The sequence below is a fragment of the Callithrix jacchus genome, chromosome 10, assembly GCF_049354715.1.
Source record: "Callithrix jacchus isolate 240 chromosome 10, calJac240_pri, whole genome shotgun sequence".
NCBI lineage: Eukaryota > Metazoa > Chordata > Mammalia > Primates > Cebidae > Callithrix > Callithrix jacchus.
In genome coordinates this window covers 116,051,997-116,077,610 of record NC_133511.1, presented here as the reverse complement: position 1 = coordinate 116,077,610, position 25,614 = coordinate 116,051,997, and the positions used below count along the sequence as shown (strand labels likewise).

Sequence of the window (25,614 nt, the reverse complement as noted above, 5' to 3'; positions counted from 1 at the left end):
CTTTAATAAACGTAGAATGGGAAAAGCCCAATAATAAAACAAAATTTCTGGTCATAAGATACACATAAAAACCATTTTCCACATGGTAAAATCAACCATAAACAAAGTCTAACAGCCCAATAGAAAAATAGGAAGAAACAGGGCAGGCGCAGTGGCTTATGCCTGTAATCCCAGCACCTTGGGAGGCTAAAGTGGGCAGATCACAAGGTCAGGAGTTCGAGACCAGCCTGTCCAATGTGGTGAAACCTTATCTCTACTAAAAATACAAAAATTAGGTGGGTGTGATGGTGTGTACCTGTAATCCCAGCTACTGGAGAGGCTGAGGAAGGAGAATCGCTTGAACCCGGGAGGCAGAGGTTGCAGTGAGCCAAGATTGCGCCACTGCACTCCAGCCTGCGCAACAGGCAAGACTCTGTCTCAAAAATAAAAAAGAAAAGAAGAGAAAAGAAAAGAGAAATAAGGACAAACAACAAAAGGTCAATCCACTCAGAACGAGGGAGACTCAAATGAAAACAACAGCATGACACCATTTTTCATCTGTCATATTGGGGATGATCAAAATGGTTGACAACATACTATATTGGCAAGACTGTGGGAAAACAGGTACTCTAATACACAGATAAGGTATTAGAAAAACCTCCACGAAGAACAATTGGACAATATCCATCAAAATTATAAATATATATACCTTTCCACATGAAGTTCAACTACTAGAAATTTATCCTACAAAAACTGAAAATAAAAATTTATAAAGGACCAATGTATAGCAGTGTTTTTAAGTAGTAGAAAGTAGAAAACTAAACATTCAAAGGGGGATTGGTTTCATCAATTATTTTTGTATATATATATAAGATATATCTCTCTCTTACATACTATAATAACACTTCTGGAAAGATATACAAGAAATTTATAAGTACTTCTAGGGAAGAAATTCCTAAGTACTTCTAGGGAAGGTCCAAAATTATGTGTAGTAATTTCACCTTTAAGTATATACCCTAGAAATATAAACTGGCACATGGAGGTTAACTGTTTATAACAGCTAACCTGTTATAAAGAACAGAAACAACCTAACCCTCTGTCAAAAGTAAAGTGCTTAAATAAACCATGATATCTTAACTATGATGGAATACTATATAGAGGTATGTTAAAAATGATATGGAATTATCAGCAAAGATATTGTTAAATGCATAAAAAAGACACAAAACTATATATAGTATGGCAACATTCTTGCTTAACATTAAAAAACAGTTTATTATGGAGCAATGTGGTGACTGTAGGATATTTTAGCTTTAGACTGTTTTGAAAGTTGCATGAGCATATACTGAAGTAATGAAATTAGTTTGAAACAGAGATAAATAGCAGTAAGAATAGTTCTAAACTACCATAATTATTCAATCAGTTGTGCATTTTCTTGTAGCCTTCTTTTCAATTCATTATTGCTTTACCCTCCTATCTGAGCTATTTTAATAGAATAAAAAATAGAACATTAATACAGGTGAAAATACCTCAAAGACCATTCAATCTAAGTAAAATCCAGTAAGTTTTACTCATAAAGTATCTAGAAGGCCAAAGAAGCCTATTCAAAATCACAAGGTTAGATAAGGACATCTAGATTTAGAAATGAGGTTTTAAGATTAATAATCAAGGACTTTTACATGTAGGTCATGACTACTTTTAAAAAATTTCTTGAAAGAGAACAATTCAACACCACCTGTCAAGTATTACAACATTTAATAATAGAAACATCATTTTTTTCCTTAACCCAACTGTACTGAGTTGGACTCTGAACCCACTCCATAACCTCCTGTCGTCAACAAAGTTCTTTTCTTCTTTATGATGAAGGATGGGATACCCACAACTTCTCATACCATGGATTTTACTCATTGGATATATAATGCCAATTTGATTTAAAAAAAAAAACAAAAAACAAGCATAATAGCCTATCTTACTGAATACTACCACTCCCAGAACCTAAAAATCGTCTTAAAAAAAACCACACAAACCATCAGAGAATGAGAGCAAAAATGTCCCTCCACAGAAATACACACACACCATGAACAAAAACTGTCAGAATCAACTTTGTGGAAACTCTGGACAAAAAAGGTTATAAAAGTCAAGTGAGGGCACAGTGGCTGACGCCTGTAATCCCAGCACTTTGAGAGGCAAGGTGGGCAGATCATGAGGTCAAGAGATCGAGACCATCCTGGCCAACATGGTGAAAACCTGTCTCTACTAAAAATACAAAAATCAGGCAGGTGTGGTGGCACGTGCCTGTAGTCCCAGCTACTTGGGAGGCTGAGGTGGAAGAATCGCTTGAACCCGGGAGGCAGAGGTTGCAGTGAGCCAAGACTGCACCACTGTACTCCAGCCTGGTGACAGAGGCAAGACTCCGTCTCAAAAACAAAACAAAACAAAATTTGAGTGCTTTACTCACAAATCAGGGAAGAAAGAAAAATCCAAGTGTGAGCAATGAATCAAGAAAAAGGTGAACTAAGACATTTAAGGAAATCTCTGTCATATCGTTTGCTGAATATAAGCTAAAGGACCAGAGCCTTTAGAGACCACACAGACAGAAGTAGGTACTCATGGACATAAAGATGGCAACAACAGAAACTGGTGATTACAGGGTGAGGGGTTGAAAAACTATTGGGTACTATGCTCAGTACCTGCGTGATGGAATCATTTGTACCCTAAATCTCATATCCTACAATATGCCCCGGTAACATACCTGCACATGTACCTCCTGAATCTAAAATAAAAGTTAAAAAAAAAGTTTAATGAGCTAAAGAAAATCAGAGCTAAAGAAATCACTGACAGAGTACTAAAGGAAATCAGAAGAAATGTGTCTCACAAATACAGAATATCAATAAAAGGAACCAAGAGAGGCAGGGTACAGTGTCTCATGCCTGTAATCCCAGCACTTTTGGAGGCTGAGGTGGGCAGATCACCTGAAGGCAGAGGTTCAAGACAAGCCTAGCCAACATGGTGAATCCCCGTCTCTACTAAAAACACAAAAATTAGCTGGCTGTGGTGGCATGTGCCTGTAATCCCAGCTACTTGGGAGGCTGAGGCAAAAGAATCCCTTCAATCCAGGAGGCAGAGGTTGCAGGAGCTGAGATTACACCACTGCACTCTACCATGGGCGACAAGAGTAAAACTTCGTCACAAAAAAAAAAAAAAGGAACAAGAGAAAAACAATTCTGAAGCTGAGAAGTGTAATAACTGAAATCAACAATTCACTAAAGGATTTCCTTCAACAACTGACTTGAAAAGCAAGAATCAGTGAACTTTAAGATAGGTCAAAAGAGTTGATCCAGTCTGAAGAATATAAAGAAAAAAATAAAGGAAAATAAATAAAGCCTAAGAGATTGTTTAGACAATTGCTAAGTAGATCAACACATGCATAATAAGATTTGCAGAAGGAGAGAAGAAAATGAACAGAAAGAATATTTGAAGGACTGTTGGGGGGAAAAAGCCTACACAAACAAGAAGTTGACCTAATTCCAAGTAGGATAAATCAAGGACATCCACACCCCAGACACATTATTATCAACTGGTAGAAAGACAAAGAACCATGAAAACAGCAAAAAAATGGCCAGAAGCGTCTCATCAGCAACAAGGAATGCTCAACAAGATTAACAGCCTATTTCTCATGAGAAACCATGGAAGTCAGAAGGCAGTGTGATAACAAAGTGATGAAAAAATGAAAGGGTGAAAAAAAAATTGTCAAGCAAGAATTCTACAGCTGCCAAAACTATTCTTTAAGACATTACCAGAAAATCAAAAACAGCTTGTCACTAGCAGATCTACCCTTTAAAAAATGCTATCAGGAGTGTTCTAAGCTGAAAATTAAAGGACACTAGAGAGCACTCAAATCCATAAATTAGAACACTGGTAGAGACAATTACAGAGGCAAATATGAAACAGTATTATTGTACTTTTAATCTGTAACTCCTTTTTTCCCTATATGATTTGAGAGACAAATATATAAAATAGCAATTATAAATTTATGTTATGGGCATTTCACATCAAAACATACAATTGGCAACCTAACATAAATGAGGAGACACAGAATGGTACAGAGCAGAGATTTATTAAATACTGAAGCTAAATTGGCATTAATTTAAACTAGATAAGGTTTAAAGTATTAAATGAAACCCCCAGGTAACCACTAAGAAAATAAAAAATATACAGAAAATGTAAAGATAAAGTGGTACACTACTATTTATCTACAACACAAAGAAGGAAATACAAAGAAAATAAAGATCAAAATAAAAGATATTAAGATAGGTAGAAAACAAAGCAAAATGGCGGCCATTTGATTTAAATGTACATAGATTAAACTGTGGAATTAAAAGGTACATATTAGCAAATTGGATTAACAAAAAATACAACCAATCTACACAGTCTAGACCTGGGTTGTCATGTTAGACCTGGGTATCTAATCTGTCTAATCTTTTGGCTTCTCTGGGCCACACTGGAAGAAGATGATTTGTCTTGGGCCACACATAAAATACATTAATAATAGCTAATGAGATAAAAAATTTAAAAAATATCTCATAATGTTTTAAGAAAGTTTACAAATTTGTGTTGGGACACATTCAAAGCCATCCTGGGCTGCATGCAGACTGCGGGCCATAAATTGGATAAGTTTTCTTTAGATTCAAAGACACAAACTGGTTCAAAGTAAAAGAATGGATTAAGATATGACATGCAAATAGTAAGCAAGAGAGAGACGAAATAATTTATTAGTCTACCAGACCTGCTGTACCAAATCACAACAAACTGGGATGTCTTAAAACAACGAAAATACATTCTCCCATATTTCTGGAGCATAAAACTTCAAAATCAATACAATACCAGATCATACTCCCTCTGAGACTCTGGGAAGAATCATTCCTTGCCTCTTCCTAGCTTTTGGTGGTGGTGAACAAACTGGCTTATAGCTGCTAAATTCAATTCTATCTCCATCATCACATGGTGCTTCCTCCTGTCCCATGTGTGTCTCTGGCTTTTCTCTCTCTTTTTTTTTTTGAGACAGAGTTTTGCTCTTGTTACCCAGGCTGGAGTGCAATGGCACAATCTTGGCTCACCGCAACCTCTGCCTCCTGGGTTCAGGCAATTCTCCTGCCTCAGCCTCCCGAGTAGCTGGGATTACAGGCACATGCCACCATGCCCAGCTAAATTTTTTGTATTTTCAGTAGAGATGGGGTTTCGCCATGTTGACCAGGATGATCTCGATCTCTTGACATCGTGATCCACCCGCCTCAGCCTCCCAAAGTGCTGGGATTACGGGCTTGAGCCACCGTGCCCGGCCTTCTCTTATTCTTATAATGACATCAGTTATAGTAGATTAGGGCCCTTTCTAATACAGAATAACTCCACCATGACTTGATTACATCTGCAAAGACCCTATTTCCAAATAAATTCATATTCACAGGTACTAAGGGCTAGGACCTCAACACATTTTTGGGGGATAAAACTCAGCCCAGTCTACACCTTCTAGATCCCTAAAATGTATATGTCCTTCCAGTGTGCAAAATGCATTCACCTCCACCCAGAGCCTTAACCCATTCCAGTATCAAATCTAAATCCAAAACAATACCTAAAATTCGTCAACTCAAAAGTTGTCAAATCTCATCATCTAGATCAGTTATGAGTGAAACTGGGAGTATGGTCCACTTTAAAGCAAAATTATTCTCCATCTGTGAAGCTGATTCCAAAAAAACAACGGTGAGAGAATTATAGATTAGACATCTCAAGACAATAGAAGTGGGGATAAAAGGGTCAGGGGTCCCACGTAAGTCCAAAACCCAGCAAACAGCATTAGACTTTGAGCTCTAAGAATAAGCCTTTGTGGATGATGATTTGTACTCTGAGACCACTGGGGAAATAGCCCTGTCATCCTGGCCCCAGGAAGTCTAATACACCCAAGACCCAGCATTTGTGGCCCTACCCTCAGCATCAAGTCTTCTTTCATTCCATTCCATCTCTGTCCCATTCAGTCCAGCCTGGTCGTGTTTCTGCTGTTACAAAATTCTCAAAAACTTTGTCAATTTTTCATGAAATTCAGGGGGTCAAAGCCATCAAATGAAGGTCCTCCATAGATCTTTCCTGAAAAATTGCATCTCTATTCTGGGAACTGCTAAGATGGCTGACTGGATCCACATGCTATATAGCAAATCTCTTTAGAGAACAGCTATCTAGTCACACCCTTGGTTCTTTCCCAGAATACACTATCTGGACAGAATAAAAAATTTCCACATTATCAAGTGCTGGCTCCTTTTTGCTAAACAACTCATTCCTCAATTTATAGCTTTCCTCTCACATATTAGCATATAAGCAAGAAGAAACAAGGCTATACCTTCTACACATTGCCTGTAAATCTACTCGGCTAAATATCCAAATTCATTGCTTACCTAATGACAGAACACAATTCAGTCAAGTTCTCTGCAACTTCATAACAAGGATTACCTTTTCTCCACTGTCCAATAACATGTTCATCATTTCCTTCTAAGGCCTCACCAGAGTGCCTTTAACACTTGTATTTCTGTCAACCATCTCTTCTAGGCTGCTTTTTCTTTCTTTTTTTTTATTTGAGAATTTCACACTTGTTGTCCAGGCTGGAGTGCAATGGTGCGATCTCGGCTCACTGCAATCTCTGCCTCCTGGATTCAAGTGATTCTCCTGCCTCAGCCTCTAGAGTAGCTGGGATTACAGGCATGTGCCACACTTCAAAATACTCTAAGCCAATATCTATTACCCAATCTCAAAGCTATGCCAACATTTTAGGTATTTTTTTTTAAACAGAGTTTCGTTCTTGTTACCCAGGCTGGAGTGCAATGGTGCGATCTCGGCTCACCATAACCTCCGCCTCCTGGGTTCAGGCAATTCTCCTGCCTCAGCCTCCTGAGTAGCTGGGATTACAGGCATGCGCCACCATGTCCAGCTAATTTTTTGTATTTTTAGTAGAGATGGGGTTTCACCGTGTTGACCAGGATGGTCTTGATCTCTTGACCTTGTGATCCAGCCGCCTCGGCCTCCCAAAGTGCTCGGATTACAGGCTTGAGCCACTGCGTCCAGCCCATTTTAGGTATTTTTTATAGCCAACTTCCAATACCATACATAACCAAGTACTTTCCTAGAGCTACCATAACAAATTACCACAAAAGTCTATTTACTACAAAGACCCTATCTCCCAATGTTCCATTCACAGGTACCTGAGTTAAGACTTCAACATCTTCTGAGGAAAGCAATTCAACTAATCAAGGTGGTCCTACATATCAGGCAAAACACACTTCAACAACTGTTAGAAAACACAAAGAACACTATACATTGATGAGAGGGTCAATCAATCTAGAAAATATAATATTATATAAACCTATACATAGCTAACATAGGCCCCTCTCCCTCTCCCCCGCCTTGAAATGTGTGTGTATGTGTGTGTATACACACATATGACCAACACATAACATATATAGCAAAGATTAACAGAATTGAAAAGGTAGGTAATGCCACAATCACAGAAATGGAGACATCAGTACCCTACTTTCAAGAGCAGAACCAAACACCAGTCAGAAGTTTGATAAGGAAAGAACTCAAGCAGTATTTAAACAATTAGACATATTATTAAAAAACAGACATACTGGGCCAGGTGCAGTGGCTCACGCCTATAATTCCAGCACTTTGGGAGGCTGAGATGAGAGGATCACCTGAAGTCAGGAGTTTGAAACCAGCCTGGCCAACATGGCAAAACCCCATCTCTACTAAAAATACAAAAATTAGCTGGGTGTGATGGCATGCATCTGTAATCCCAGCCACTCGGGGAGGCTGAGGCAGGAGAATCACTTGAACCGGGAGGCAGAGGTTGCAGTGAGCTGAGATCACACCACTTCACTCCAGCCTGGGCAATAGAGTGAGACTCCACCTTGGGGTGGGGCTGGGGGGGAGCAGGACAGGACACAGACATATTGAAAAGTCTTAATAAATTCAAAATGGCTGCAGTCATATAAAGTTCATTCTCTGACCACAGTGGAATGAAACTGGAAATCAGTATCAGGAGGAAAACTAGAAAACTCACAAATATGTGAAAATTAACACACTGTTAACCAACTGATCAAAGAATAAATCACAAGGAAAATTACAAAATATTTAAGAGATGACTGAAAATGAAAAAATATCCCAAAACTTAGGGAATACAGTGAAAGCAGTTCTCAAGAGGAAAATTTCTAGATATAAATGGCTACATTAAAATAGAAAAAAAATCACATGCCCAAATCAAAAGGCTACATTAAAATAGAAAAAAAATCACATGCCCAAATCAATAACCTAACATCATACTCATGAGAGCTAGGAAAAAAGGAACAGAGTAAACCCAAAGCTAGCAGAATAAAGTAAATAAGTTGATTCTTTACAAGACAACAAAATCAATAAACTTTTAGCTAAGCTAAGAGAAGACCCAAATTACTGAAAACAGAAATGAAAGTGGGACACTACCACTGAAATAAACATAAGAAAACACAATGAACATTAGTATGCCAACAAATTAAGTAACATAGATGAAATCAACAACTTCTTAGACACAAATTACCAAAAACAATTCAACAAGAAATAGAAACGATGAACATACCTTTAACAAGTTGACAATTGAATCGGTAAATAAAAAGCTCCCAACAAAAGACAGAAGCCTACAGATGGTTTCATTGTTGAATTCTACCACACATTTAAAGAATTAACTCCAGTCTTTCTCAAACTCTTTTAAAAAATAGAAGATGGAACACTTCCCAACTCATCCTATAAACACAGCATTCTTCTGACACCAAAGCCAGACGAATACACCACACAAAAAACAAAACAAAACAAAACCATAAGCCGATATTCCTTGCAAACCAAATATAGCATCATATTAAGATGATTAGACACTATGATCAATTGGGACAGGTCCCAGGATTATAAGGGTGGTTCAACATTAAAAAAAATCTATATGTAATATGCCACATTAATAAAGAGAGGAAGAAACATACCATCATTTCAATTGATGCAGAAAAGGAACCTGACAAAATTAAACTTTCATGACAAGACCACACAAAAACTGGGACTAGAACTGAACTTCCTTAACTTGACAAACAGCACCTACAAGAACCCCAGGGCTCATATCATACCCAGTGGCAAAAGACAAAACTTTCCTGCTAAGATCAGGAACAAGACAAGGATGCCCTCTTTTTTTACTTTCATTCAACACTGTACTGGAAGTTCTAGCCAAGCAATTAGGCAAGAAAATAAAGGGGACCCAAAGTAAAAAGGAAGCAGTAAAACTGTATCTCTATTTGCAGATGAAAATACCTTACACATAGAAAATTCTAAACAAGTCACAAAAGAAAATTGGTAAAGGTAATACACAAATTCAAAGTGCCAGAATATGCCCAACACATAAAATTCATTAATTATATTAGCAATGAACAAAAAGGAAATTAAGAAAACGATGACCTTTACAATAGAATAAAAAAGAATAAAATACTGAAACATTGTTAAGATGACAATACTCTGAAAATAAACCCACAGATTAAATGTAATTCTTATCAAAACCCCAGCTTCCTTTTTGGTAGAAATTGACAACTTGACCCTGAAGTTCACAGGAAAATGCAAGGGATATAGACTAGCGAGAGCCATCTTGAAAACAGGAGTTGGAAGATGCACTTTGTTCTTTTCGATTTCAAAAACTACAAAGCTTCCGTAATTGACACAACATGTTACCGACATAAGGCTAATAATTAAATCAACTAACTGTGTTAAAGGTCCAGATATAAATCTATACATCTATGGTCAACTGATTTTTAAGAAGTTGGCTAAAGACCATTCCACAGGATAAAGCATAGTCTCTTCAACAAAATGGTGCTAAGAAAAATAAATATCCACATGCAAAGAATGAAGTTGTACCTTCTTCACACCACATATAAAAATTAACTCAAAATGGATCAAAGACCTAAACATAGGAGCTAGCACTAAAAATGCTTAGAAGTGATGACAACCTACAGAATGGGAGGATATATTTCCAAGTCATAAATCTGGCAAAATCTAATTATCTAAAATATATAAAGTCTTTCGATTTAACAAGAAAAAGACAAACAACCCAATTAAAACATGGGCAAAGAATTTGAACAGATTATTTCTCCAGAGACATACAAATGGCCAATAAGTACATGAAAACATACTTAACATCGGTCATTAATAAAATGCAAATCAAAACCACATGAGATTACCATTTCCCACATACTACAACGGCTACTAAAAATAATAAAAAAAAAAGAAGAAGAAGTGTTGGTGAGAAGGTAGAGAAACTTGGAACCATTGTATATTGCCGGTGGACATGTACAATGAGGCACCTAATGAGAAAAACATTAGTTATGGAAAACCTAAGAAAAACGTTAAGAAAAACTTAGAGAATTACCGTATAATCCAGCAATTTCACTTCTAGGTACATACACCAAAATTTGAAAACAGCTATTCAAAGAAACACTTATTACACATGAACATTCACAGAAGCACAATTCTCAATAGCCAAATTTGGAAACAACCCAAATATCCATTAACCAGTGAATGGATAAACAAAATGTCATATACACATACAGTAAAACTTTTTATCCAGCAATAAAAAGGAATGAAGTATTAACACATTACAATGTGAATGAACCTTAAAAGTATGCTATATGATCGATGCTAGAAATGAAAGCCACAAATTGTATGATTCTAACTATACAAAATATCCAGAATAAGTAAATCCAGAGACAGAAAGAGGATTAATTTTTGTTGCAGCTGAACAGAGGGAAAGGGGAATAACTTCTTTTAATGGGTACAGGGGTCTTCTTTGTTGGTAGTGATAAAAATGTTTGGAACTAGATAGAAGTGATAGCTGTACAACACTATAAATGTACTCAATGTCACTGAATTGTATGCTTTCAAACAATTTTTTATTACCATTTTGTTAAGTGAATTTCACCTCAAAACACACATATGCGTGCACAAAAGTAGTGCTAGGTTTCTGGAACAGAAATTGACAACTGAAGAAGAATCCATACATTCGCATAAACAATCACACACAGATAGGAAAAGAGCCAAGTTTCTTCTGTGTGGTACTTCAAAAACGATTTCCAGTTGTTTCTCACAAGAGCAGCTAACCTTGAAGAGGTTCCTTGATATGTAAATAATGAGAAAAAAGTCATACTAACTTAGGTAAACGAAGACATCATGCTAGTCACTGCATGAACAACAGGCAGGCACAGTGAATGTAACTACAGTTAATTAACCCTTGAACAACATAGGTTTGAACTGCATAGATCCACTCATATGCAGATTTTATTAAATATGTAAGAAAATTTTTTGGAGATTTGTGACAAATTGAAAAAACTTGCAGACAAACTGTGTAGTCTAGAAATAGTGAAAAATTAAGGTATGTCATGAATGCATAAACTTTATGTAGATGCCACTCTATCTGATGACATTACCATAAAATATGCAATTATAAAAAGTTAAAATTCAACAAAACTTACACTCACAAAGTCTTAAGACTATATATGGCATCAAAGTTCAGAGAAATGTAAAGAAACATAAAGATGTAGTATTAAATAACTGCATAAAATTAACTCAGTACATACTATACTACTCTAATAATTTCATAGCTATCTCCTGCTGCTATTGCAGTGAGCTCAACTGTTTCAAGCATCTGCTTAAAGTATCGCAAGAATAATAATCGTAACCTGAGTGAATTTAGTGTCACAATAAAAGTGATCTCTCTCAATTAACTCATTTTTCGCTAGATTTAGAGCAATACCTGAAACCTTCAATAACACTATGGGACCCACGAGTTGCCACTAGTGATACTGGAAGTGCTCCCAAGAAAGCAGAAAAAAGTCATGGTATTACAAGAAAAAGTTGGAATGTTTGATAAGTATAGAAGGTTGAGGTGTGTAGCTGGAGTTGGGGCCCTAATCCCCATGTTGCTCATTTAAGATAAATGAATCCAACATAAAAAGTATTGAAGAAAAGGAAATTTGTGAGGCCATCGCTGCACCTACAGCAGCAGGTCCAAAAATCTTTCAGGTTTTGCAAAATACTTTTATCTCACATTCAAAATGCAGCTTTTATGTGGGTATAGAATTGTCATAAGAAAGGCATACCCATAGACTCTAAGTCAAGTCATTCTATGACCACTTAAAGCAAAAGAAAGGTGAAGAATTCAATGCCAGCAAAGAATGGTTTGATAATTTCAAAAAAAGATTTGGCTTTAAAAATGTCAAGACAATAAAATAAACAACTTCTACTGACTTAGAGGCGGCAGACAAGTTCCTGGACACCATTAAGAAAACCATTGAGAAAGAGTATCTGCCTGAGTAGGTTTTCAATGCAAACTACCCTAATCTGGAAAAAAAAGCCAGGAAGGACATTTATTAATAAGGCAGAGAAGCAAGCACCAGGATTTTAAGCAGGAAAGGGCAGGCTAACACCACTGTTTTGTGTAAAAGCAGTTAGGTTTATAATCAGGGCTGCCCTAATATATAAAGCTACTAACTCTTGAGCCTCGAAGAGAAAGGCCCATAGTCTTTTGGTTGTACAACAAAAAAGCCAGGAAAATAAGAATTCATTTTTTAGATTGGTTCCACTGATGCTTTGTTCCTGAAGTGAGGAAGTACACCTTGCCAGTAAGGGACTGTCTTTTACAGTTCTTTTGAATTGGACAATGCCCCTGGCCACCTCATGAGTTTAACATCAAAGGTGTTGAAGTGGTCTACTTGCCCTGTCAAACACAATGTCTCTAATTCACTCTCCAGATCAAGGGGTCATAAAAGCTTTAAGTCTCATTACACAAAGGACTGTTAACTCTATGTAAGAAAATCCCAATAGAGAATATCATGAAAGTCAGGAAAGATCACGGCACTGAAGATGCCAACATTGTTACCAGAAAGTTTCTGCTGGAGAAAATTGTGTTCCAAATGTTGTGCATGACTTCACAGGATTTATGGCAGAGCCAATCAACGAAATCATGAAAGACACTGTGAATATGAAGAAAAAAAAAGGGGGTGGCAGGGGGGTGGTGGTGAAGAGTTTGAAAATATGCATCTTGGATAAATTCAACTGCAGACAGCACACAGGAGGAATTAACAGAAGATGACATGATGAAGATGAGTGCTTTTGAACAGGTGCCAGACAATGAGAAAGACAACATATAAAAAGCAATGCCAGAAAACAAACTAACATTTAAAACTTAGAAACTCTGTCAGAAAGGTTCCAGCTATTCAAGATTGCTTTTGACTTCCTTTATGACAGGAATCCTTCTATGATACCTGCCCTGAAACTAAAGCAAACGGTTAAAGGGTAGAAACATTTGTAAGAAATGAAAAAGCAAAAAAGAGTTCAGGCAGAGATTGTATTTCTATAAAGTTACACCAAGTGTTCCTGCCACTCCTTCTAACTCTGCCACACCTGACATAAGAGTAACTCCTCTTCCTCCTCCTCCGTAGCCTACTCAACGTGAAAAGGACAGGATGAAGACCTTAATGAAAAGTAAATATATTCTTTCCCTTATGGTTTTTAAATTAACATTTTCTTTTCTCAAGCTTATTTTACTGTAAGAATACAGAATATAATACACATACAAAATATGAATTAGTTGACTTTATGTTATTGATGAAACTTGTGATCAATAGTAGGCTGTCAGTAAAGTTTTTGGGCAGTTAAATGCAGGTTTTTGTCTGTGAGGGGGAGTTGGGGCCCTAACCCCTATGTTGTTCAAGGGCCAACTGGACATTCTTGAAAGAAGGAGGTATGAAGTAAGAGTGGTTGATACTATGAATTGAGATAGTAAGAGATTAATACTAGGCCAGGAGTGGTGGCTCAAGCCTATACCCTGCACTTTGGGAGGCAGAGGTGGGTAGATCACTTGAGGCCTGGAGTTTCAGACCAGCCTGGCCAACATGGAAAAACCCTGTCTCTACTAAAAATACAAAAATTAGCCAGGTGTGGTAATCCACACCAGTCCCAGCTACTCAGGAGGCCAAGACAAGAGAACTACCCAGGAGGCGGAGGGAGCCATGAGTCGAGAGTAGAGATTGCATCCCTGCACTCCAGCCTGGGCAACTGAGTATAACCTCATCTCAAAACAAAAAAAAAAAAAAAAAGAGAGAGAGAGATTGATCTACTGGCAGGAATGTCTTCTTCTAATTCTTCTAGATAGCAAACAATGAAAGATACACTATTCATCTCAATCCTACAGCCAGAGATAACTACTAAAACAAGCCAAACCATCAAATTCCAAAAGATGAGAGCCACTTGGTCATAAAATGTTTTAAGTTAGAAGGGCCATTCTAACATAATCAATGCTAATATCTTATCGTAGGGTGAAACAGGGTGTGGTTGGTTGATAAGTTGAGAGGATACTAAATGTAAAGGTCTTCACAACTCTCTTTAAATATTTAAATTTCTTCTGGGCAACTAACAAATCCTAAATATTAACTGCCAGGTAATTTTTTTTTTCATTTCTCAAAAATCAGTTATCATACCCTGTCAAGTATTTATTATTAAGATAAAAAAAAAAACCAAGTAACTGACTTTCCAAAGCTCACATATTAAAAGTTGTGGACGGAAATGAACACAGGTATATCTAAGTCCAAAGTCTGTATTCTTTCTACTATACCACACCTAACCATATAAAAGTGAAACAGGAAAGCACCAGTGCAAGGGCTCAATCCAGATTTGGCTGATTTCCACCCAGCCTTGGATTCAAGTGCCAAAAGAGGGCCCCATTTATATAATGTACTAACCTGAAAGAGCTATAAGAATTATTCCATGAGTCAATTTTTAATCTAAAGCCAAATACTGTATTTCCTTATGTTTCAAAATAAAACTAGAGAAATTTTATTGTGATTAAACACCGGAAATGAGATTTTTAAATTATATTTAAGAAATTAAAGAATGTTTACATTCTAAAATGGTTTACTCCTTTTTAAATCAGCATTGTCTATTAATAAAGATTTTCCTTTCTTATTCTAGTCATCTCTCACTGTTACTCCATCTACGTATGGTTTTTCCTGGGTTACCCATTTCAAAGCAGACATCAGCCACTGGTGCACTGACAGAAAGGATAATGAATGTTAGGCTTTCACAGAATTTCTGCAGATATTAAAAGTTTAGAGCAAAAAAAAAAAAAAAAAATAGAATCACAAAGTAGTCTCACTTTCGAAGTATCAGCATTAGGTGAATTAGTTCTCCCTCTTAAAAACATTAAGACTTTGCTCAGACATAAGTTTGAGAAGGTGAAAGAATAGTTTCTCTGAAAGCACAGCTCTTAAAACTAGCGCTCATTAATTTAATGATCTCTATAGCTAAGAATTAGATCAACATTTAAGTTTAAATAAATATGGCTGAACTCTGAAAAATAAGTAAGTGGTAACCAGCTGACAGAGAAGGCGGGTGAGAAACAAGAGTACATGTACATGTACATGTCTTAAGAACTGAAAGAAAGAAGATAAATATGACTAGAGCAGAGAAAACATGATAAAACCCATCATTTATGATGCTGAGGAGGCAGGAAAAAGTCTAACAAGGTCCTTCCAGAATCCTGGTTTTGGATCTTATCCTAATAGCCACAGAAAGAGTTTAAACAGAAAGGTGACATGATCAGATTTACATTTTAAACGTTCATGTTTGTTGTAGGCTAGACAATGAACTAGGCAGAGAAAAGAGTAGATGCTAGGTGACCAGCTAAAAACCTACTGCAGTAGGCCAGGCAACAGATAATAATAGCTTTAAAAGGGTAATACCACTGAGTATGGAAATAATTAGAGATACAAGAAATAGGAAATAGACCAGACAGGACTACAGAGTGACTTAACAGGGATACAGGGACATGTCAAGAATTTGGGATTCTAGATTTCTGACTTGAACAATTGGACTAATGATGAAAACACAAAAAAGATCAGGGTTTTTTGTTGCTTGTTTTGAAGAGACACTAGAGAGAAAATGTGTTCTGCTTTAAGTCTGAGATTACTGCTGAGTAAAACATTAACAGCCCTGAAGTTCAAAGGAGACAGTGGGCTACAAACATAAAACTGGGAATTGTCAGCACAGAAAAAGAAACTATTATCATCTAGATTTAGCTTGATTCATATAAAATGGATCATTTTCAATATTTATGAAATGTGTTGTTTTTGGCTATCCCCAACATTTGGCTTGCTCATTGATTTCTCTCTTCCAGCAGCAGTTTTGTATTACAAAATAAAAACAACTACAGTACAATCTTGTTCTGTTAATATCGCTTTTTCTGGGGCATGAAAGACATATACAAGTGTAGCACCAATATTTAGGACATGTTTAAGAAAAGATAAGAGCAGAACAGCACTTCAAAAACAGCAAAGTTCAGAGATTTCGAGAACAGAAAATATTACAGGAAGAAATTTGGGGGTCTACCTAAAGAAAACTGAGCAACAAGGCTAGAAAAGTATAATTCAACAACTTTGTAGAGACCTTGTATCCAAGCCTAAGAAATTTGAAGTTAGTAGAGAATCTCTAAAAGAGTACAAGTTACATGACTTGATCTCAAGACTGCATGACTGCTGAGTGTGGTGGCTCACGTCTGCAATTCCAACACTTTGGGAGGCTAACACAGCAGGATCATGTGAGCCCAGGAGTTCAAGACCAGCCTGGGCAACACAGTGAAATCCTGTCTATACCGAAAAAACAAAACAAAATAAAACAAAAAACTGGTTGCGACCCGCCTATATTCCCAGCAATTTGGGAGGCTGAGGTGGGAGGATCACTTGAGCCCAGGAAGTAGAGGCTTCAGTGAACTATGATCATGCTTCCGCACTCTGGCCTGGACAACCAAGTGAGACCCTGTATCAAAAAAAGGAAAACGAACAAACAAAGGCTGCATGAATGATTGGTAAGAAAAGGGAGGTGGTTTGAGACATGCAAATTAAGGAGACCAGCTATAATATAACTGTAGTAGTACACAGCTAACACCAATAAAGGCTTTACCTAAAAACTGTAATGAAATAAAGTTTATAGGTTCAAGTGGAGTGGGAACAAAACTGGTAGACTTTGATCATGGTAAGATGTAGAGATAAGAGATTTCATGTATTGCTTGGCTTCTGCTTTTAGCATTCCATTAAAATAGCTGTTGTTGGCCAGGCGAGGTGGCTCACGCCTATAATCCCAGCACTTTGGGAGGCCGAGGCGGGTGGATCATGAGGTCAAGAGATCGAGACCATCCTGGTCAACATGTTGAAACCCCGTCTCTACTAAAAATACAAAAATTAGCTGGGCATGGTGGTGCGCACCTGTAGTCCCAGCTACTCAGGAGGCTGAGGCAGGAGAATTGCTTGAACCCAGAAGGCAGAGGTTGCGGTGAGCCGAGATCGTGCCATTGCACTCCAGTTTGGGTAACAACAGCAAAACTCCATTTCAAAAAAAAGCTGTTGTTAAGGTTCCCAGTGTCTTCCATGTACGGTGTGACATTTTGTTTAAGGATGGACATCCTATACGATGGTCATTTGGTTAAGATTACAATGGAGCTGAAAAATTCCTATCGCCTAGTGATGTTGTAATGCAACACATTACTAACCTGTGTGGTGATGCTGGTGCAAACAAGCCTACTGCACTGCCAGTATAATATAAAAATATAGCACATACAATTATGCAGAATACCTAATACTTAATAACTGTTATGGTTTACATATTTATTACACGTTTTATCATTTAGAATGTAATACTTCTACTTATTGAACTGCAAAATAGCCTCAGGCACATCCTTCAGAAGATATTTCAAAAGAATGCACTGGTACTATAGGAACACAGATGACAGCTCCATGTGTGTTACTGCCCTAAAAACCAGCGAGACAAGATATGGACATTGAAGAGTTGAAGACAGTGATATTATGATCTTGATCTTGTGTAGGTCTAGGCTAACGTGTGTTATGTCTCAGTTTTTAACAAAAAAGTTTAAAAGGTAAAAACAAAAATTAAAAATAAAATAGGCTTATAGATTAAGGATAAAAGACAGTATTTTTATATAGCTGTGTTTTTAAGTGTGTAGTCAAAAAGATTTTTAAAAACTTAAAAGTTTATAAAGTAAAAAGTTATAATAAGCTGAGATTAATTTATTACAGAAGAGAGAAAAATATCTGTGTATAAATTTATTGTAGCCTAAGTATACTCTGTTCAAAAAGGGACCCATGCAGTTGCACTGCCTGCTAGTGCTCTCTGAGCATCTGGTGGCTGCTGGGGACAGATGGATAAATTTAATGAGTTTCATTCAAAACTACAGAACGTTATCAACTCACCAACTTAGCAACTGAGTAATATGTAATACATTATTATTAATTGTGGTCATCATGCAGTGTGATTTAGTTTGAATGTTTGTCCTCTCCAAATCTCCTGCTGAAATGTGGTCCCCAACATTGGATGTGGGGCCTAGCAGGAGGTGTTTGCGTAATCGAGGTTGATCACTCATGAATGGCTTGGTGCCATCCCTGTGGTAATAGGTCAATTGTCTAATGGCTCATGTGAGACCTGGTTGTTTAAGGGCCTTGCCCCTCGTCTCTTCTCTCTTGCTCTGGCTCTGTGACCCACCTGCTTTCCACCTACAACTTCCACCTTGAGCAAAAGCTTCCGAAGTCCTCTCTAAAATTATAGCCAATGCTGGCCATGCTTGTACAGCCTGCAGAACTATGAGTCAGATAAAATTCTTTTCTTTATGAATCACTCAGTCTCATGTATTCCTTTCCAGTAACTCAAAAGAGACTAATACACAGTGCAATAGATCACTGCAACCTACTCTCCCAATTTAATTGAAAGTCTGTATGTACCTTTTCATTTCCCTCTCCCCTTTTCTCATTCCACCTCCCAACCCCCCAGCCTCCAGTAATGTTTCTATGAGACACTTATTTAGATTACACATATAAGCGAAACCACACAGTGTATCTTTCTGTGCTTGGTTCATTTCACTTAGCATAATGTTCTCTGGTTCCATCCATGTTGTCAGGAATGACAGAATTTCCTTCTATTTAAAGATCATGTATTTGATACCTTAGAACATTCTGGCCAAAGTAATGATATAATGAAATTAGCTGGTTGCTCCTAATTAGAAAACGCAAAGTGGATAAAGAAAAGGATTCGTGGGCCAGGTGCAGTGGGTCACACCTGTAATCCCAGCACTTTGGAAGGCCAAGGTAGGCGGATCACCTGAGGTCAGGAGTTCAAGACCAGCCTGGCTAACATGGTGAAACCCTGTCTCTACTAAAAAAATACAAAAAATTAGCTGGCTGTGGTGGTGTGCATGTGTAATCCCAGCTACTCAGGAGGCTGAGGCAGGAGAATCACTTGAACCTGGGAGGTGGAAGTTGCAGTGAGCCAAGATCCCACCACTGCACTCCAGCCTGGGCAACAAGATGTGAAACTCCCTCTCAAAAAAAATAAAAAAGAATGTGCTCAGGGGTTCAAATACCCAGCTCAAGCTGGGTATCAACCACAAAAATGACCTCAAGATTTCTATGTCTTCCCTGAAAATACTACTATAGCTGCAGATCTAAGACTGCTGAAAACCAAATCCAGAGTGAGTTGTACCAAGGCTGACCTGGCTATAGCCACTGTTAAGTGCCCAATGTGCCAGCAACAGAGACCAACACCAAGTCCCTGATATAGCACCATTCCCTGGGGTGATCAGTCAGCTCATCAGGGACAAGGTTCACTACAATGGGCCACTTCCACCATGAAGTGGCAATGCTTTGTCCTTACTGGAATAGATTCTGGATACAAATATGTCTTACCTGCATGCAATGCTTCCTATATATAAACAAACTGTATGCCTGAATCCATTTACACAAAATGTCCAGAAAAAAACAAATCTATACAGACAGAAAGTAATCACTAGTTGCCTAGGGTGGAGGGTAAAAATAATGATTAACTATCAACAGACATGAAGGACATAATTAGAGTGAAGAACAAGTTCTAAAACTGTATTGTGATGATAGGTGTGCAATTCATAAATGTACCCAGATCAACAAATTGTACATTTGAAACTCACTAATTTTATAATATATAAATTATACCCAATAACACTGTATTTTAAAAATATGCATCACAGTGCTAGTCATAAAGACTAACAACTGAAAACTACCCAAATGTCCATCAACGGTAGAATAAACTGTAGTATATTCCCACAATGGAACACTATACAGCAACTAAAATTAACCATCTACCATCTATGACAAACACAACACTTGTCACAAAATGACGATAAGTCAGATACAAAAGAGTGCCTGCTGTATTATTCCATTTATGTAAAATTTAAAAATTGGCAAAAGTAATTTCTGCTATTTAGGTCAAAATGGTGGTTACACGTGGAGGCAGCTGACTTGAAGGGGCATAAGGGTGTTTCCAAAATACCGATTATGCTTTATTTCTTCAGCTCAGTAATAGTTACATGATTGGACACACCTCGGGAATAGTCACAGTCTGCTCACTTATAATACGTGCATTTCTGTATATGTATAGTATATTTGAATAGAATTTCACTAAAAATCACCTGTAACCTCAGGGGAAAAAAAAAACAAAAACAAGTATCAAATGTCCTTTAAATAGGTAATGGTTAAATAATAGAATATAAATGTGTAACAGCCATGGCTGCATATCCACAAAGCATCCAGTCACCTCTTCTTTCTTAAAAAAAATCAATCCCACTCTTAAACACAGTGAGAATCCCGATTAATCTAAGCTAATATCATCAAAAAATATTAAATACTTGAGGATGAATTGGATAAAAATTTTAAAGACCTGTATACTGAAAAGTATAAAAACACTGCTGAGTGAAATTAAAGACCTAAGTAATGGAGCAGTATAGTATATCTTGTTTATGGGGTTGTAAATACTAACATCAATTTTTGGTTTTATAACTTTAGTTTTCTATTGTTTGTTGCTAATATATAGAAATACGATTGATTTTTGTTAAACTATCTTTTATACTATGGGGATGGTTTCAGGACAGCTTGCAGTTAATGCCTTCAGCATTGTGGAACACTGCCCTGCAACCACCATAATATAAAACAAGTCTGAACTGAATGACCAACGAGGAGCGGGGAACGGCCTAACCTATAAATAATAAATTGCTGCGTTTTAAGTCACTAAGTTTTTAGATGGTTTTGTTATGAAGCTAAAGAAGGCTTTGCCTGGATAGCATTAGATTAATCTGGCTGGTTTAAATTCAGAGAAGCATCTTCCTTCTTGAACTTAAGAGTTGGCGGCAATTCCTTTTTGTCAGAAAAGTGGTTTACTTGGGGTCATCTCAAAGTGAGGATTGGTTATGCCCTCACAGAGAGACAAGTCTCTCTTAAAGGCTTTTAAGATTTATACTGGCTGAATATGGGTTTCCCCACCAAGGATTTTAAGTTTCTTCTGCTTCAGTTTTCTTCTATCAAGGCATTCTGCTCTAACTCTCAAGTGGTCTTGGCAGGAAAAGGGATCTCAATGTAAAATAACAAATATAACAGAATAAACTGTAACTGTGTCGAAGATGGCTTCACGTTGAACTGTAACAGACAAATATTGTAAAGTTATGATTCATTTACCTGATAGACAATCACATAACTAAAAGCTGATGATCAAGGCTTTTTAAGCCTACATCACAATCTACAATATGATAAGTGACATGTATCTATTTGTAGGGAATTAACAATAGAAAGGAAGAACCAAAGGAGGTGTGGATGTCTGAACTAGCAAAATGAGTTAAAGGTTCTAGGTCATATCCAACACAGAACAAGATGTCTGAGTAAATTATTCTCATACTAAGACAAATAATTTAGTTACTGCTACCTTAAGATAAAGGATCAGAAGAAAAGGACAAATAAAAATGCCTATCTAATGTATTTAGCCTTTGAGACTTGAACATTACTATATTATCAGAAACTTGAGTTTCTGAACTCTTCTGTGTATTTCTATCATTAGCTGTACTTTGTTTTCCATAAATAATTAGTAAAGTCAGCTTTGAAATATTAGCCAATCTCAGTTTATTGTTGTTGTTGTTTTTAACTTACATTTAAATTTAGAACAGTATCATTTAATTTGTACAGGAGAATATTTCAGTTAAAACTAACAGGCCAGCGCAGTGGCTCATGCCTATAAATTCCAGCACTTCGGGAGGCCAAGGCAAGAGGACTGCTTGAGCCCAGGAGTTCCAGACCAGACTAGGCAACACAATGAGACCTTGTCTCTACAAAAAAAAAATTAAAAACAATTAGCTGGGTATGGTGACACACTTCTGTAGTCCCAGCTACTTGGGAGGCTGAGGCAGGAGGACGGCTTGATCCCAGGAGATCAATACAGCAGTGAGCCATGATCATACCACTGCACTCCAGCCTGGGCAACAGAGTGAGACCCTGTCTCAAAAGTAAACAACAAAAAATCTGAGGGTTAAGACTGGGGTTATACACTCCCTTTCTCACCTACAGATTTTCCTTCCAGAACTGTTTTCTACTCAAAACCTATAACATTTTATTTTGACTAAAAAAACTAGGTCATTAGCAAGAAGATTTAAAATCTTTCAAGAAAGAATTGTCAAGACAATGTTTGCAGTATATCCTCGTATCTGCCTTCTGTATACAATGGTAAGAATTACAAAAGTTAGATTTTCTCACTGGACTAGGAAAAAAAGCATAAAAATGTGTCTTCTATATTTTCAGAAATAATAAAAATATTCTTTAAACTAGAAAGAAAGAAAAACCAACAAAAAAGTATACTATAAAAGAGACCCATCTGTAAAGGAAGTAGAAACGTCAATATTATGTTGGGGTTGCAAGCTGACAAGAGGCCAAGATGAACAGGATGCAAGAGACTGATTTGAGAGGATAAGATAATCAAAGACATTTCAATACAGGTAAAAGAAAACTCCATTGAAATCTAAGAAAACTGTTAATAATAAATTAATTCTAATTTTTAAAAATGGAGCACAGAGGCATAATCTATAAATTAGACTAAATCAATGTAAGAAAAAACACTGCAGATGTCATCCAGACAGGAGGAAAAAAAATAAAAATAAACTAATATTTTAGTAATAATTCTAGATAGTATGCTGATTATGATAAACTAGATAAGGTGAATACTTAACAGTTAAAGCTCCAAATAATCTAAGTAAATGCCTAGATCTATTATGAATTTGATGACTTTTTTTCTTTTCCGCTGACTACACATAAGTCAGAAACTCTGAGTAATCGCTGTCAAACATCACGGTTTCAGAAGAGCAACTGAAAAGAGTAAAATGATTTTGAATAAAAGGTTGAAGTCCAGAGTCTTACACAATCAAATTTTCAAGCATGCAGTATTTCCAAGCATGCTTTCTATTAAACTCCAGTTCTATGAAATGTTCTTTAAAAAGGGGGTCTTATAAGTCAAATAGGTTCGGTAATCACTGCGAAATTGTTGGTATTTACACTGTGCATAACTCAAAAATCAGTGTTTCTAAAAAGTTCTGCAATTAATAACCTATCTAATAATGACTTAAGCACTGTCCACATCTACTTGATTCTGCAGCATTTATTATCATTCCATTAAACATTTAAGACATATTTTAATAAAGTATTCCAGTCTCCGTTTTTATGATGTTTTATCTTGATGGCAGTTTTAACTATTATTCATCATTAAGGACACAACGGATGGAAGCAAAAAACAATCAGGCTTCACAATATATCTAATCAAAGGTTAGAAAGTGAAATAAATTAACACTGGGATAACTAAAAATTAGGTGTAGGTAGACCATTCTTTTACTTTATAATCCTAAGTATAACACTGGTTCAAAAAAACAGAGAAACAAAACATAAAGCCACGTTAAAAAGGAACTAGGCCTCCATCCCTTAAAATTTCAGCCAACACTCTTGAAAACTCCACAATGAAGAAGATAATCCTCTGGCAATGGTAAACTAAGCTTTCAAGTTTGAAGCTTTTTTTTTTTCCTTTTTAACTTCTGTGTGGAATGCTCCTTGTCCAAATTAACTATCTGCATTTTCAGGTGTAACTTCAAATGTCACCTCCAAAAGGTCTTCCCTTATCACTTCGTTTAAACTTAGTTTTCCCAACTCCAACTTCATCAAACATTACTACACTCTTTTCATTTCATGTATTTGATTACCAGTATAATCTAGTGCCTAGAATAGCGCCAGACACATAGGGGATGCTAAACAATTACTTGTTGAATGCATTAATTAACAACATTTTAGCACAGTAGCTTTTCATTTGTTCTACATAACAATCAGGGTTAAAAAAGGGTAGCAAAACCAGAAACTAATATTGATGTTTGTTATTATTTCAGTTTGAAAAAAGTGAATGTAGCACTTTGCAACTTAATTTAAAAAACATGGAAAGTTGCATACTCTGTGTGTGCAATATTGTTTATATGTAAGTTATAGGTTCTTCTCTTCAACTCAAGGAAGGCATACAATCTCTAGATGGTTTGAGTAAATAAGAGCAAAAACAATCCTGAAGACATCTTTTCAACATTAATACAACAGAGGGCAAGTCATACCTCTAAAAACTAAAACCTGTTTAAAGTTTTGAAAAACCCTTAACTTTTGAAATAAGCATGAGTTATTCCAGTTAAAATTTAGCAGACTGAACCTAAGGACTATTCCAGAATAGGAGAATAACTGAGAAGTTTAATGACCAGAAGAAGAGAAATAAGGTGAATTTTAAATACTAAACAGAACAGGAAAAAGTGACTACCCGAGCCTCCATTTCTTTCTTCATTCATCTTATATGAATTTAAGTTACAGTTCTTATATACCTATGTACTGTTCTTAGAGCTGAACAGCTATCTTAACAGGTAAACGAACAGAGATGAAGATTGGCATTTCAGAGTATCTAGATCCAGGGTCTTTAAACAGTAGATTAAAGTGGGACTGATTTTTGGATCAAATTATCCAGAATGTAGTTTTAATCTCTCCACAGCTGCACAACCATGAAACATGCCAGTATGTCAACTTCTAGTTTAAGACATCTACACATGAGGCAGGCAGATCACTTGAGGCCAGGAGCTCAAGACCAGCCTGGCTAAACACTGTCTCTACTTAATAAGCTAAAAAAAAAAAAACAAAACCCATCTACACAGAGGTTAACTACTTCTCTCCCCAAAATGGGCTCAAAATTTCCACCTACTTCAAGTTTGCCTCAAGGCAGCCATTCTCTGGACATATAAGGTAATTTCAGCTCTTGACAAAGGCTGCTTTTTGTTTTAATCAGAATGCTTTAGACTTGTTACCTGTCATTACGTTTTCTTCACATTATAAAATCTCCAAATTGATCTCTGAATAAGGAATGTGAAACTTTCCATTTTTGGCAGACATAACCTATTTTCTAAGCACCAACAACAGAAATAAAAAACTTGCTAGACAAAATAATCATGCAAAGCTTTTGACATAAAAAAAAAGTTCCAGGTATGAGAAACTTCTTCCTGGTATACTATGAAATATTAGCCTAAGATTCCAAAATTCAGAGAAACAAGAAACCTCAGCATTGAAACCTACTTATTTACAAAGCAGCCACCACCAATTCAAGTTATTGGTTCTTAATTACACTATCATT

At 36.6% G+C, this 25,614-nt stretch overlaps 1 protein-coding gene across 4 annotated transcripts in view; it reads right to left on the bottom strand.

Annotated features, from left to right (window-relative positions):
- Nucleotides 1–25,614, bottom strand: part of ZFP91 (ZFP91 zinc finger protein, atypical E3 ubiquitin ligase) — a 44,441-nt gene that overhangs the window by 11,939 nt on the left and 6,888 nt on the right. For 2 of the 4 annotated variants that reach the window (XM_054240910.2, XM_054240911.2), the window contains exon 3: nucleotides 296–412. The exons of the other annotated variants lie outside the window; for them this stretch is intronic. In XM_054240910.2, coding sequence (XP_054096885.2) covers nucleotides 296–412 — 117 coding nt within the window. The remainder of the gene's footprint in view (nucleotides 1–295; nucleotides 413–25,614) is intronic. 4 annotated transcript variants of the gene reach the window in all.